Source organism: Ambystoma mexicanum, chromosome 3q (assembly GCF_040938575.1).
Source record: "Ambystoma mexicanum isolate Mex_15411 chromosome 3q, UKY_AmexF1_1, whole genome shotgun sequence".
In the NCBI taxonomy this organism is placed as follows: Eukaryota; Metazoa; Chordata; class Amphibia; order Caudata; family Ambystomatidae; genus Ambystoma; species Ambystoma mexicanum.
The window spans coordinates 614,579,029-614,595,569 of NC_090926.1; the positions used below are offsets into that span (position 1 = coordinate 614,579,029).

Genomic DNA, 16,541 nt, shown 5'->3' on the forward strand with positions numbered 1-16,541 from the left:
ATGCTGTGTTAAGATGCTGTGCTTCTGCCTCCATGCCTGCAGTGCACTGAACATGTTTCCCCACAAAGCAATATGACTAGTACATGATGTTGTGCAACGAGTCATTTTGGAATCAGTTTTGAGACTTGAAGATTCAGCGATTTCGAGCTTTCAGCATCAGTTCTGAAGTGGCAGCATCACATTAAGCAGGTGTGGTGCCATTGTGATAGTTTCATCTGAACATATTGCTGCAACAAACCTTATATTCGTTACTTTTAGGGTGAGCAGATTTCCAAAATGAAAAACCGGGACAACCAACAACATAAAAGAGGGACTACCCCATCACAGCCCACCAATTGCCACCCCTCCCCCAACACGCCCCTACAATCACCACACAATCATATTTCCAGCACTTCTCCTATCTATAAACTGTATATGATCTCCTTTGTGCGGTTTTGTCTGTGAATCTTTCCATGTTAATTCAAAACAGGCGTTTGCTCTAATTGATATAACGCAGCTTGCTGTACATTCATTTCCAAGCTAGTCTCTGTGGCACAGTCAGTGAGCGTTGTGATTTGTACCTGAAAGGTTTGGGGGTTCGAGCCAATCCTCCAACTTCAAATTTCTGAAAGTGTTGTGAAAAAAAAATTACTATTTTAATTCAACTCTCGGGATCCCGGGACAGAGGGTGATTTCCCCAGACTGTCCTGGGAAAACCGGGACGTCTGGTCACCCTATACTTTGTTATTTGTTTTCAGGATTTTCCATTGTTGAGTTAATAAACAAAATTGTGAGTTTTCTCACCGAGAACCTTCCTCAACTCCCTCTGCTTCTTCCTCCTTGCCATATTTCTCGCCATTTCATTTTCCATCATCCTTCTCCATCCCTTCTTTGTCTCTATTACCTGCTGTACCTTCTCCTTCCTCCATTAAGGCGCTCATTCTTCACGGTATTATACCGACTCTAACTGAAACTGACAAAGGACTTGACCAGCCGTGGTGGAGCTAGCGTGTGCAGTGCTATTGCACATCTGAGTGTGCGCAATCCCCCAGCCTGGGACGCAGTGATGGTGTGGAGTAGGGATAGCTACCCATGGTAAATGTTTGACTTGTTTTAAAGGGACTGCACACTGCCTTCGAAAACACTCAAAGCTCGGTTCAAAGGGTTTTTCGGAAACAGTGGTCACCTCTGTAATTGAAGTCCCTTTCGCATGCTTGATATGGGCCTTGCAAGTACGGTCCGCATTGGTGCACTAGCATTGCCATTGTCATAGACATATTTACTTTGCATATGAATACTGGAGGCGTTATCTCTGAACGAGTGAACATTGTGAGGGACATAGGTTTGCTGCCTTTGCAAAGATCCAATGGGAGCTCATCCTTTGCTCCTTGCCCTGCCACCTTTAGGATCTCTACGGATAGGATTGAGCAGTCTATGTTATGCATGGACTGGGGTGGGGCCTAGAGGCTAAGTGAAAAGGAGCTGAGAGCTCAAAGCTTCCAATTCTTATTCAGCAGTGTCAGCAGCTCTAGTGTATTTTTATGTTTCTAAGAAGCGAGGAGAGATAATTACCCATTCTTTGATAAGGTAGAAGAGGGTAAGCTTTATGACCAGTCCTGACTCAAACCCTCACATCCAGAGAGCGCACACAATTGCTTCAGGTGGTCTGAGAATTGATATCAGGAGAACCTCCATGTAGATGCGCAACACCGCTCTTACGCAGAAAGTGGCGTGCAGCACTGCCGACCTAGTAGCGTTGAACACAGACGCTTACTTATTCTCAACACCCATTGAGCACACTCTCCTATTTGGCTAAATCCACAGGTCATCAGCAGAGGAAGAAGCAGAAGTTGCACACCTGCCCTTAGCACAGACTTCCTTTCTACAGCATGGTGAGTGGGAGGTCGCGAGCGAATCCAGCGAGGGGTTCCTGCAAACACAAACACCTCTTGAATGCTGGCAGAGAATGCTCCAGGGTCAACTGGAGCAGTGAGAGAGGAATACCATCTGACTTTGATTGGTGTCAAGTCCAGAGATGAGATTGGTGGCTATATTAGGCTCTCATGAGCAACAACACTGTGGCAATCATAGATAATAATTTGCAACATCCGTGGAACATATTATCGATCATAACAAATTCATGTGGTGCAACATTGAAGAGTGATAGCTTGTAGGAAAAAAAATGATTGAATGTAACAGAATTCTCTGCCAAAGTACTGGGCAACCCTGCAGAACACTGTCCTTCTGCCATTAAAGAAGGGGAAAGAGCATATAGAAATCAGGCTTGCCCCCCCAAAGGGGGCTTTCAGCATGAACTGATAGATCCCATCCCTTCAGCTCAAGACCATCAGTAATGTTTTGGTGTCAATGGGCATCATTATGGAGATGAAGCTGGGGTTTGGAGGCATGGGAGCTTCAGACACACCTCTATGCATAAACGCACCAATCAGGGCCACTAAATGAACACCAAAGAGTAATGGCCGGAAGTTAGGAATGCATCAAAAGTCATTGGCTAAAGTGAGGGCAACCCTCCAGGCTACCATGTCTTCACAGAAGGGAACGGGGGTATGCTTGCTCCTACCCCGAATCTTGAACTGCCAGATCGCATCCCTTCTGCTCAAGCAACAGTAGAAGATTTCGGCCTTAATGGGCATCATCAAAGAGGTGTAGGTTTTTCCGATTGAAACTTCAAGTCTTCAGGCACAGTTCACTCTATTCTTGGTGATAGCACATAATATCACGGATGGTGGGGTGAGGGTGGAACCAGTCTGTCTCTGGGTTCCTTGGTTGCCGTACAGGATATGATAATCACATATGTGCTGTGTCTGCTTTGCCTCCATTCTTGTACATTATTTTCCCATGCTTGTGATTTATTTCCAGTGCTTCTCTTAGTGATACCATGCTATAAGTATTTGTTGGCAGGACTTATGAGGTTACAAGTGTTGCCAAAGCACTCATGATTCACAGGCATTGCAATAGCTTTAAACTTCGTTTATGGACCCCTGATGCCATCGTGTGTTGATACGTAGCCTGCTGCTTTTTCTGTTCATTCCGGATGTTGTGCTAGCAGAATATGTGTGTTTTGTTCGTCTTGAGGTTTTCAGAAGTTAGGGATTTTGCAGTAGATTTCACTAAATCTCTTTGTCATTTCACAACATGCTTTTGTGCTATTTATTGAAATGCAGCGTGTTCCTGCCTCCATTGCTGTGTAATATTCCCCAGCTCAACATATGCGCCCTGATGCCAATTGTGCTATAGAAATAAATAAATAAATACAAAATAAAATAAAAGAAATATGAATGCAGGCTCTGTGCCTTTGCTCAACTCCCTCTTGTCATGTATCTGTGCTACTGTGCACAGCATGTGCAATGTTAACGTGTGAACCATGTGATGGGTGCACTATGAGACCAATTCCTGAAGAGGATACGCTGAGTAACTCTGACTTACCCTTCGTTTACCGGTTGAGACTGCTTTGCTATTCCCAAAAGAATTTACTATGAGTGATTCTGACTTACACTTGTCTTAAATGTGGCTTAAACCAGGAGTAGATCTCGGTTACTCATAGAAACATCTTTTGTGAATAGTGTATCCCTCTGCAGAGGTAATTCAGAGTAACTGAGTGTAACGTCTGTGGGAATCTGCTCCAATTTGTGCAGGGCTTCCATTATCCATCCTGTTGTGTAGGATCCTCGTGGTATGCAGTCATTATATTGAATATTTTATAAAGAATGAGCATATGTCGAATATTTCATAACAAAGCATTTGATAGAGAATGCATTTAGGGATGGGGTAAAGGGTTAAATATTTTTGGGAAACGGTTGGGTTGGGTTTTTAGAGGTGGGAGACGGCGTTTGCGGGGGACCCACGCCCCAAAAAAACTGCATTCTCTTTTAAACATTTTGTTATAAAATATTCGATATATGTTCATTCTTTATAAAATACTTCGGTATAAAGACATGTAACTGATCCTGGCATGCTAACTTGGCAGGTGCAGGGTCTCTTTACCTCCATTGATGCAGGGGTACTTGAAGGAGTGGTCTCTGAGATGTTGGCTTCTGGCGGAGACTCTGCTGAAGACCCCTGCGAGTCCTCACTTCTCTGCTGTTCGGGGGACAGGCCATCATTGCTGCTATCTTCATCAAAGGCAAACGCATCTTCTGATTTTGAGTAGTTCACAGGATTCCCTTTATAAACAGCAAAACATCAGCGAGTGAGTATGATACATGGTGAATCTAACTGGCCATGATTATTGCAGTGACAAAATATTTCTGGAATGAGCAGGTCGTCTGACAATTTCTACTCGTAGCAGCATTTCACTTCCTTCCCTCATGTGTCAGTATCTGCATTGTGATGACTTCCTCAAGCTGGAGGATTGTTGAAAAACATGAAACGTGTCAAATCGATTAAATCAAACTTAACATTTCCTCCAAACCTCAGAAAATCCCAATTTGTTCTCTCTGTTTAGCTGCATGACATTTATTTTAAACAACTTTTTATTCAGTTTTTGCACAACAACGTGTCCATCAGAGGTCCCATCAAAGTCTTCCACATTAAAGCATCGACACCGGTGTTCTTGAGCCGAGGCCTCCAACCCCTCCCCAACCCCGCCCCCCACCATTTCCATCTCTTACACTTTCAACGTCATCCCTATTTTATTAATCAACAAATAAAAGTGGGTGATTCAGACATTTTTTCCAAGAGAAAGTTTAGATTACTCTGAAAAAAGTGTATTCCTGACTCATGAAAGAATGCAATAGTGGAGATTTGTGTAGTATTTGTCATAAACTATGTGCAACAGCATCATTTATACTAGCACAACTTGCTGCCAAACCAGCAAAAGTGGGCATCCCTAGGATGGCGCCGTGGCATTCTCAGTGTGTCAAAGGGGTTTGTGAATGTAAAAGAAGCACACACTCAGAAAAGTGTAACTTTGCTTGTATTTACAAAACCTTGAAGGTCGCTTAGTAATTTATGTGAACACGTAGATTACGTCTGCATGTCGAAGGTGAAATAACTGGATGAGAGATGTTAATGAAGACAAAAGTGTTTTTGTGTGTAGGCTAGAACAAGACGGATATGCAGTGAATCAATGTTTTGGAGTGAGAGAAACAAGTTTGAACAATGTAAATATTTGTTCTGTTTGACATGGAGAAATCTTACTCCAGAGTGTGATCACTCCATTAACTAAAGTGTGGGGACTCCTCTACTGTTCAAATAACCTGTTCTATGGTATGTAACCATTCAAGGGGGTCTAGAGCCACGTCTTAGTTCACTGCACCCTTGACGAAGGAGAACCAATTGCATATCAGTCTGGTCTCGCACACAAGGGAAGTCCAGCACCGACATGTTAGGCAATGCCGTTGACCTTTGAGAGGTGCATTGTGGGTATGCAACGTACTACAAAAGCATAACATGTGTCTTTATGTCATGTGCTTTGCTTTTTTAACCCAACATAGACTGCTCTCAATGGTGCAAATGATCACATGTGTATTTCTCCCTCAATAGGGATCATCAGTGTGATATAGTCTGACATATAACCACGGCGCATTAACTGGAGGTGACGTTCTAGTGATGGCTACTGGGTGGTGGTCTGGCACGTATGGCTTAGATGAAATGGCCTAGTATTCTCTCTCATTCCAGGTAGAAGGTACATACACACTTTACATTTATTTGCTGGAGTTATATATGTTTATATACCTTATGCATACATGCTTTTCACTGCACACAGATAACCAGTGCTGGTCATTGGGCCGGCTCTCGCCGGATCCGAGATCCGGCATCGGATGTGTAGCTGGATCTCGGGATCCGGCCAGAGTCAGCCGCCGAAAACCCCAAACCCATAGCTTGTGCTAGGTTACATCGAGAGACTTTTTTTTTTAAAACACCTGCGAGGCACGGAGTAGGGGGGCGGAGCGTCTCATTGCCGCCATGAGTGCTCTTCTGGCTCTGCCCCCCTACGTGTACACAGCTGGACTTTGATACAGGCCACACCTGCAGGACACGCAAACTGTAACTTCCTCTGGTGACCCTGTGCAAGGGGTCACCAGAGGAAGTTACAGTCCTCAGCCATGGTCCGGTTTATTTATTTATTTATGCATGTTTGTCGGATACATGAACCCGGATTATTTATTTCTTTATGCAATGTTTGTCGGATACTTGTGGCTGACAAACATTGTATAAATAAATAAATATACAGGTATCTGACAAACATTGCATGAATAAATACCCCTATTAACATTGAAACTATTCCACACGATGCACTGCAGCCACCTAACTGCTTTCAGAGGGGAGCTGCAGGCACTGTGCCAGGTGTGCTTCAAGTAAAAGAAAACGTTGCTTATGGCGAACATAAATCACCTCGTTTCAATAGTACCCAAGGAGGAGTTTTTTTTTTATAAAATGGGATGCAAATTGTGTATTTTAAATAATATTTACTCAGCAATACTGGTCAAAACCATTATCCGCACAGTGAAGTAACTCATCACCAGTGCCATGGAAGTGGTTTAAAATGGAATTGATATATAGTTTGGAAAAGAAGCAGAATGAAAGAAATGTCGCTGTTTAAAACTTATTTTCGACATTTCCTTTGATCGGAGGTCAACTGCCAGCTCCACCCCCCAAACCCTGCCTCCTGGGGCACCGACCCCACCCCCAAACTCCACCCCCACCACAGACCTTGTGGGATCCCCCACCACATTTTTTCCATTTCCACCACTGCAGATAACTACATATAAGATTTAATAGCAATCCCCTTACATGCCATTTGCAAAAAAGCAACCATTTTATGTAAGTCAGTCCACGTAGGTTTTGCTATTAACTCCAAAGGAACATTATAACCACAAATGCTATTCGCCAAAGTGCATTTTGCAAGCAGTATAACAAATCAAAATTGATATGAAAATGAAAAAAAGAAATGTGGTTATTTTCTAAACAGGAAATTAATCTCATGCTGCATTTCCCTTTACGCTAGGAAATAAGAAGGACGTTTCAAGTAATGCAATAACCCAGAAGGCTCACAGGAAGAATTAAAAAAACGGCCTCTTCATCTACTGATACTATCAGCACAATAAATACCCGAATGATAGCTATAATAATAATAATAATAATATTCATAGCTAATATATTATGAGAAGGGCTAGAGATAACATGGCCTTCTTGGAAGTGGGCAATTACAACAACTACACGCGATTGAAATAACATTACCACCCTCAAATAGAGCGCCACTCTGCTTTACAGTACCCTCTACACAGGGAGTTTTGCCTCAGAGGGATTGCTAAGGCACACCCATGAGCAAGATCTAAAAGTTACTAAGTGAATGACAAATCAAGGCGAACCCCTGCAAAAACTAATCTATTATATGTATATTATTATTGCACCCTGTGTATAGGATCCTATGTGAAGGGCTGTTACCACCAGAAGGGAGGATAGCACAGGGGCAACAGACTGGTCTTGGAAGGAAGACCTCGCAGAGCAACAATGCTTCAAATCCCACCTCTGCCCTTGCAAACCAAACTCAGGTATGGTGTTAGGTGCATTGAAAAAACAGCAATGACATACATACAAAATAAATGCATTTTGGTTTATGGTAATTCATCACTACCGTGACAGCTTATTAAGAAATCAGAGTTCCATTTCAATTATAAGATGTATAACATTATCCAACACTGTAATGAGTAACAAACTTCACAGCCAAATGTAGACTTTTCTTTCACTGAGGAATTATTTGAATAATAGATAACGTTCCCCATCTTTTATAGAACAATTCCATCTATTCCAAGGGCCCTAAATGTCTTTGTGTATTAAAAAGCCCAACATAAATGTAAACATTATAAAAGGGGACCTTAGTTAAAAAACTGTAATAACTCTTGGGGAGTTATTACAGTTCATTTGCACAGGTGCAAACAGTACATGAGCAATCACACGAGTACATGCACACATGCTAGTTGCATGTGTGCAACGACATAAACACCAGTGCAAAAACAGCACAAGTGTTTTTGCAGTGGCATAAATTCAATTGAGCATGTGCCCCGTACAGTCATATTGCCTCCGTTACGTTACACAGGTTTCCTCTGAATTAAGATTTCTTTGACTTTAACTGTCAGTTTGAATAAAAAAGAAAAACATGTGTCAGTTGCGCATGGCTGTGCTAGCTAAATACATATTCACCCCTCTCTGCTCAAAATGCTGTTTACATTTCCTTTTCCTTAAATCACTAGAAATTACTCCTAAATAACAACTTTTGAAAAAGCTGCCTGGGTAATGGTACTTTAAATGGAAGTGTCTGGTAAAACAACAACACGCCGTCCTTTATCAGAAAGCAGCTTCTTCAAGAACACGTCTGAGAAAGATCCCGGATTCTCTGACGTCTAGGAATGCTCGGGCTCTCGTTCTCATTTCCCAAAACCTGGTGTCGCCGGACTAAGTCCCTGCTGTTGTCAGGGAGGTCTCTCAAGGCGGCTGGCAGACTGCGATAAGGGGGCAGGAATGTGTGTGCCTGTGACGAGGATTCTGTCCTGTGCCCAGGAGTTCACAACAAAAGAAACAGGTGGAAATTAGGCTGCGGATAGCTGCACCATCCCTTGAAACCTCCACCCTCGTCCAATCTGACCAAAGAGCAAACTGGTAATGCAGTGAGCACACGCATACCACCGATCAGGACATCTGTTCATCCTCATCCTTCATGTTCTTTAAATAGAGGACGACAAGCGCGCAGAAGCAGCGCAGAAAGCGAGGAACACGAAAGCCTGGATCCTGTGGCGCAACGTGCAAAACGAGGCGCGCAAACTGCGCGCTTCAGCGTAGAGGTGCTCAGGTAATAAGAAACTTATTCCACACCTACAACACTCAATTATATTTATTTGAAAGATCAAGTAGGCTGAGAACAAAGGAGAGGTGGCAGTGTTGGGCACCAGCAAAGACGTTAGAGTTTTGTGGAGCGCTTTCTATGGAAAACCAGCTGCATAGCCCAGACTACAGGGGGTTGCTTTGTGGCGCTTATGTGCCTCAAAGTACGTGGCAGTGTCCCGAAGAACACAAGCTGTAGAGTTTTAGATTATGGGGGGAACAGGGCAAAGGGTTGGTAATCCAACAGGATTATTTGGTGCAGCCCTGCTTTTCAGAAGCGGTAGGATGTTGACCACCTTATGTGAGGCTGGAAGAACCCAGAGGACAGGCAGAGGTTAAAGTGAAGGGAGAGGTGTGTGCAGGGAAGGCGTGCCAGCTCCTTGACAGTCTGGGTGCAGGAGCATAGGTCAGGTTGGCAGACTGGACAGTGGGTGCCATTTCAGCTGGATTGGCAGAGGCAACAGTGGAGGACGTAAGAGTGGAAGGTGAAGGAGGAAAGGGGGGGAAGAGGCAAAGGAGGTCAGAGGAAGTAGCATGTAGTTTGGAGATGTTAGCAGGCATGTAAAAGGCAAAGACATCAACAGAGGGAGAGGAAGGAATCGAGAGTGGACAGGGGCGGGAGCATACACAGAGAACTTCGGTCCATGCATGTAAGTGCTACCTTACATCACAGCAGGCTGAAGGAGGGTAGAAAAGGGATGGGTGAACTGTTGACCTTAGGAGTAGTCCTATAATGAGGTCCAACTAAGGCCTTAAAATAGTTTAGGTTCTGCTACATTGAGGCACTCATGCAGCTACATGGCCAAGTACTGACTCAGGGACTCATTTCCCAAAAAAAGCACAAAGGTTGTCCCACCATGAGAAACTATTGCATGGTGACCAGATTCATAGAATAAAGTCTGCACAAAAGTCAATGGTGCAAAGGAAAAACGGTACTGCCATAGACGCCCACAACACGCTTCCAGTGCCGACCCACATTACGCCATGGACCCAGATTGCACGGTGAAGGGAAGCGCTTAATAGGTGATTACTGCGATTGCCTGGTGCAATCATATAGAACACATCAACAAATGCTTAGACTATTTACTGGTAATCTGTATGACTCTTACGCCTACTCACACATATTCATGAAGGCACTCAGCCTTACGACAGAACACGTAGCCAAAAGCTTAATTTCTGCTTTTTTTTTGCCTTCTCCCTCATAGCATGGGGTATCAATCACCTGACCAATCCCATAATCCATCTGTCAATACACAGGAACTGGGACGATTTTACCACTGAGGACGGAGAGGTGGGTGTTCCATTGTGATTACCTCCACATCTCTCTTCCACATCACAGTACTTAATCTATGAAGTATACCAAAATTCCAAATATTGGACCAGCGCATACATGGACTGCAAAGGAACTACCTCCCCCCTGCACTATGGAGGTGGAGGCCACAGGCAACTCCCCCACACCCAACCAGGGCGATGAAAGTGTAGAGGACATCCCCCACAGAGTCTAACAGGAGAGGGGCACAAAGTAATGTGCAAAGGACAAACACATATCCAGACCATTTAACAGTCCTATATTAGGCAAACTGAGGGCCTTAGCCTTTGACAGACTAAACCTCAGGACCCTCATAGAATCACAGAGGACTGAGGCAAAACCAGGGAAGAAGGAAACTCTAGACCAGCTCTCAACTCACAGAATATTGAACAAGACAGGGGCTCAGCACTCCTGCAGCATAAAATGCCAACAACTGCCACACTATTTCCAGAGCTATACAACCAGGTAGATCCCACCAGAAAGACCCCCTTCCAAGAGCACGCCACTGACTTCTGGAATGTCACTAATTGACTCAAAGAGCAGTTACTGAACAAATTGACCCAGCTCAACCTAAAACCGCTGCTTCACAGAACCGCACACTGGAACATCAGGATCACTGCTTTGAACCAGCAACAACCTTCGATCAGAAGCCCTGGAGTGTCATGCATTGACTTTACCCAGCGGCTACCAAACATCTCAAACCACATCAACTCGGTACCAATCCTGGTGAGCGTTCCGACCTACATCGCAACACGCTGTCGTAGAACCACTATGAGCTACTGCATCAAAACCGCCTCAATGCCAGATTCCTGCTTGGGCCAACACGATGCGCCATACCTGAACTGAGCTCAATCCTCACAGAACAGCTGAAAGCCTTATCTGAGGCTGTCGAACTGCCAATAGGGTATTGTTGACCTATAACTGCCCCCCTGGTTCATTTTGAGACATAGATACTGGTTAGGCTACTTGTGCAGCTTCTTCCTCAGAGGCATTACTTTTTCAAAGAACATTCTGCTTGTTGAATTGCAAGTCATCTCTGTATTCTTATCCAGAGCCAGGGAGCACAATGTGCTCGGCCAGGGCACAAGGTGTCAAGGGCCAGTGCAAAGTGCATTCTGTGATTTGCATTTTAGAATTTTTGCACTGCACAATGAACACTTTTTTCAGTGCAAAACATTTTGTAAATCGGGCCCTCAATGATTTAGAGTTCTTTAGTTCTATGTAGGTGTGCTACTTGCCATGTTAAACATACTTTGCCAGTGAGAATGGGCCATTGTGAAACGCTTTTGTAAATCAGGCCCATCATTTGTTAACATTTAGTGCTAGTAGAGTAGCAAAATGCATCACCTGTCTGTCATGGGCTCCTTCACTCCTTATACTATTTTAAAATGAATGTGCACCCTACCAATATTTCTGTGACGTTGGCTCTCTGGGACTGCTTCACTGATTTGCGTAAGGTTTGAAATATGTTGAAGCCCTACTTAAGCATCCCTCCAGCGTTGATTCCTTTGCAGTTGGTGAGCAGGTGCAAGTGGATCTAGCTCATGTGGTTTAAGTCCAAGGGGATATTGGTCACGTGGCCTTAGCCCCACCCACCTTCTTTGCCCTGCCTTTTACTTTCTGCTCGCAATTCCTAGATTAAGGGCGCCTCTTGCCTGGATGTCCAAAGTGAAGGGCAGACAAAGAAAAAGGCAATTCCTGTTTGGACCGGGAGCACCAGGGCCCAAACCCCTGCTCAGAGGCATGGACTCTGCAATGCAGTAACCACACCCACAATCAGCCTCAAGCCCATCAGCACCCCATTACCTTCCACAACATGGAGGTTGATGCTTGGCAACGTCTGCTCAGCTATAACCCATGCAACAGACACCACCAACCTCATCACTAAACAAAGCCTTGATGCCATCTTCATCACTGAGACCTGGCTGACACCCACCTTCACCCACATCCTGGAAGTCCTTGTCCCGGACGGCTACAGCATCCAACAGACTGGCCGAACAAGACAGGTAAAGCCTTGCAGTCATCCACAAGACCTCCTGACCCTGCACCAGACCTGACATTGGCCCCTTCAAAGTCCTCTCCTGCTACTTCCCACTCTCCATGACAAACACAGTCACCTTTCATCTCATCTACAGACCACCCAAAACCAACACTGCCTTCATCAGAGACTTCACAGATCCTGACCACCACCATGTCCCTCACACATTCCACCAACATCTTCCTAGGCGACTTCAACCTCCCAGGCAACAAGGCCACTAAACTGATGAAGGAAGCTCTCCTTGGCCTTCTCGACACCTTCAGCCTAACACAGCACACAAAAGACCCAATGCATGAGAAAGGTAACATCCTCAAGCTAATCATCACTGCACTACCTTCCCTCCACTTCAGCTCTCCTCTCCCGATTGAAAGTTCTGACCACTTGGGTATGCTGTTCAACATCCTGCACACCACCCCAGTCAAGAACTGCCAGCATAAACCCATCAGATACACCTTCAGGTCCTTCAAGATCTTCCTGGTGGCAGCCCTCACGAAAGACATTGCCAAACTCCACCTCACATGGGCCAAACACCCTTAACCGAAGTGCGACTCTCTACTGGATGGCATCCAACCTGGCACTCCTCAAGGAACTCTGAGCAACCCTCTGACAACTAATCAACACAGCCAATGCCTCCTACTAGCAGAACACCATAGCAGAAGCTGAAAACAAAAGCAGAGCCCTCTTCAAAGCAGTCAAGCACTGCATCAACCCGCTTCCCGAACCTGCCATACCACAATCCACCGCCAGCAACACCTTCTTCAGCTACAAAATCAGCAAGATTCACCAGCACATAGACACTAGCTCTGCATCCACAGACCCAACTCACATCCCTCTCGTGAAGTCTCCACACCCTGGACAACAATCAAGACACTCTCTACAGAAGACCTGGTAGAAACCCTGGTCACCCTCAAAGCCACATCGTATATAGACGACATCCTCCAAGCATCCATCCTGAAGTCCCTCCCTGCAGAAGATGATCAACATCTCCCTAACTCAAGATACCTTCCCATCAGTACTAATTAATCCTCCCTCTACTCTCTACTAAAGAAACCCACTCTGGATTCCGACAACCTACGTAGCTATTACCCTATCACCCATTTCCCCTTCCTAGGTAAGATCATTGAGAAATTGGTAGCGCGCAACTGCAGCAACACATCGACACCATCAATCTCCTCCAAACCTACCAATCTGGGTTCAGATGCAGCACAGAGATAGCAACCATACAGGTGGTCGATGACGCCCTAAACATCCTTGACGATGGCCTCCACATCCTCCGTTCCACTCGACCTCTCAGCCGCTTTCAACATAGTAGGCCACCAGATGCTCAAAGACACCCTACATTGGTGCATGGGGCTCGGTGACCTTGTCCTACGCTGGTTAAGTCCTACCTCGCCAAACTCCAGCAGTTTGCTCAGATGGACTACTCTAGTTTGCCAATTCTACCCATCACCTGTGGAGTGCCGCAGGGTTACATCCTCTCCTTAGTGTTCTTCAATCTATGTATGGAGCTGTTTGGAGCCCTCCTGGCCACACACAACATCCACATCCACCAATTAATCGGTCGACACACAGCTATAGCTCAAGAACGACTCCATCAAAGACATCTGCAGGCTCAAAACCTGCCTCTCGCTGATCCAGTCGTGGATGTCCAGTGCATACTTGAAGCTCAACCCCACCAAGACCAAAATTCTACTCCTCACCAACAACACTTAACACCCAGACATACAGACCTGGCTATAAACTATGAACCCTGAGGACTTCACACCCAAGCTCACCTCCTGCGCCAAGTCTCTCCACATTGACAAACACTTCTCCTTCAGGATACACATAGCTAAGAAAACTCAGACAGCTTGGTATCAGCTCTCCCTCCTGCAGAAAGTCAAGCTCTTCCTCTAGATCCACCGTTCAAGCACTGGCCCTATCCCACCTGGATGGGGGAAATGCCCTCCTTGAAAGCCTCCCCGTCGTCCTGCCTTGTGCCCTTGAGAAATGTCCTACACGCGGCTGCGTGCCTCATCAAGGGTCTACGCAGATGTAACCACATCTCCTCGGCCCTCATCGATATTCAGTCACTCCCTCTGCACGCACAATTCACCTTCAAGTCTTGCTGCATCATCTATAAGCAGTCACCCTCAAGTCACCCAACTACCTTGCAGAGAAACTCAGCATCTATGGTGGACAGCGGACCACCAGAAGCCAGAACACGTGCAGACTTGAAATCAGCCACTGCAAAAAGGAAAGGACCAGAAAACAAACCTTCTCTGCCTACACCCCAGGGCTATTCAATCTCCTCCCCATCAGCATCAGACTCACCTCCACGCTGCCACAATTTAGAAAAGAACTCAAGACCCACTTCTTCAAAGAGTCTCTCCTCCTCAACACCTAGGCCATCATGTCACCCCCTGCGCCACCTGACTCGCTAGACACCCTGTGCCCCTCTCTTCCCTGACACCCTGAACAGCAGTACCCTTCTTTGTGCCTCTCTGTATCCTGCCCCGCCACCCCCACTGCATATATGTTCTGTTGCATTCCTCTGTAAAGCGCTCTGTTGCTTCTCAAAGCTAGGTTCACGCACATTTATTTATTTAGACATTTGTATGATATCATAATAATGACAATAATACAACGCCGGCAAAGATGTGTGATTGTTCATGAGGATTATGAACATTTCAGTTATGTTGTCACCTTACTAGAAAACACAGGGAAGTTGTTTTTGACAGCGCTGGTGAAACAATTGTGTAGATTGCTACAAGCTGCTTTTTGCTGCTTTACTTATCACGATGAGCGCACATCCATTGCACACAGCGCGCAGATTACCGCGGGCACCTCTTATCTATCTTGCTGGCTTTATGGTACCAGTGACTGTGTGCAGTCCCTGCTTTATTTTAGGACGCCACGTCTCTGTTGTAATCTCCCACACAACGGATCTTGCTCCAAGGTCTTTTTTTTCTTTTCAAAAAGTACTGGATACTGTCCCGTCAGATGTAGTGTGCAGAGTGATGACACGGACTTGGCAAGAGCGGAAACCCCTCCGCTGTCGGGCCCCAGCTATTCATGGCTCACGAGGTCCCATCAGCCTCACATCATCTGAGCGTTATAGATCTGAGGCTCGCTCACCCGATCTCCACTTTTCACCTTCCGCAAAGGGATCCAGCAGCCGTTCCCAGTATATAAACACGTTTAATTCAAAGGCTTGGGTGGTGGCGTGAGTCAACGCAGAGTCACCCCGCTGGTATTACAAACAGAGGAGTTAAACGCCGAAGCGCAGAGTCGTACGCCTTCTTAAAGTAGCGGTTGATAACAACTCTGAACGATCGTAGCGAAATCAAAGATGGCTTCAGATGTCAGACGATCGCTGTTCATGGCACGCGCAGAGCGAGGGCACATGAAGAGATTTCAAGGGTCTCGGGAACCAGTTTGATGTTATTTACAATCAAGTTGAATGCGGGCCTGTTAGTCTGGAGGCCACAGATTGCTGTTTCGAAAAATAGAAGGCGAATTGAGCATGTGGTTAAAGTTGAAGTTGTGAATCCGGAATTTCGTAGTTAGCTGATCAAACATTGCGATCTGGGACAATTCACTTACAAATGAGTGTCTAACTTGTCTAAAGCACCTAAATAAAGTAGTGGAGTGGGCGGGAGCGGTTGGGAGTGGTGCTCCTCTACTTTTTTTTAAAGTTTAACTGTTCGTATACTTTCATTTATTTTTTTAAACCGCTCTGCAATGGTTTAGTTTTAAAATAGACGTGTAGGAAAAAGATGAAACTTGCACTTCAGTGCACTGCACTGCACATTCTCTTAAATAGCACGTGTGCTTGTTTGGGACTTTGGGTTGCACATGGGAGGGGGCGTGGAGATGGGGTTTGCGGGAAGCGGGGCAGGCCTGCAGGGAACATAGTTCCACTACTCCTCTGTGTACACTTCGACCACTGCCTTAATCCGACTGCTACTTAACTCCAGTGTCCGGTCCTATGAAATGACATTTGCAGGTGGACATTACCAACTAGCAGCATGACCGAAGCACGTGTTCGGGGCAGCAGTTTCCAGGGAGGGGTCACATCGAAGTTACGAGATTTGTATCTCCTGCAAGTGGACAGTTGGGATTTGGAAAAGTTCAATGCTCACTCTTCCTCGTGGCTGCGACTTAACGCTGTTCTGTGTTAGAGACACGATGGCTAGTGCCACTACTTATGGTGGCCAAGCAGGCAGTGTTTTCATCTGATGGTTCATTTAACAATACCTTAACCAGCCCTAATGTCATCAGCTCCAGCACCTTTGGAGGAAATCAAGTTGTTCCGCAGCTAAAATCATCAATCAAATCCAGTAAAGGCTTTTAGGAGAGTCATAGATCATGCTGAAACAGAGTATTTCT

The 16,541-nt window shown here is 45.5% G+C and overlaps 1 protein-coding gene across 1 annotated transcript in view; it reads right to left on the reverse strand.

The window, feature by feature from the left end:
• MYOCD (myocardin) overlaps window positions 1–16,541 on the reverse strand; it is a 197,839-nt gene that overhangs the window by 59,024 nt on the left and 122,274 nt on the right. The window contains exon 5 of the mRNA XM_069654513.1: window positions 3,985–4,163. Within this exon, the coding sequence (XP_069510614.1) occupies window positions 3,985–4,163 (179 nt within the window). The remainder of the gene's footprint in view (window positions 1–3,984; window positions 4,164–16,541) is intronic.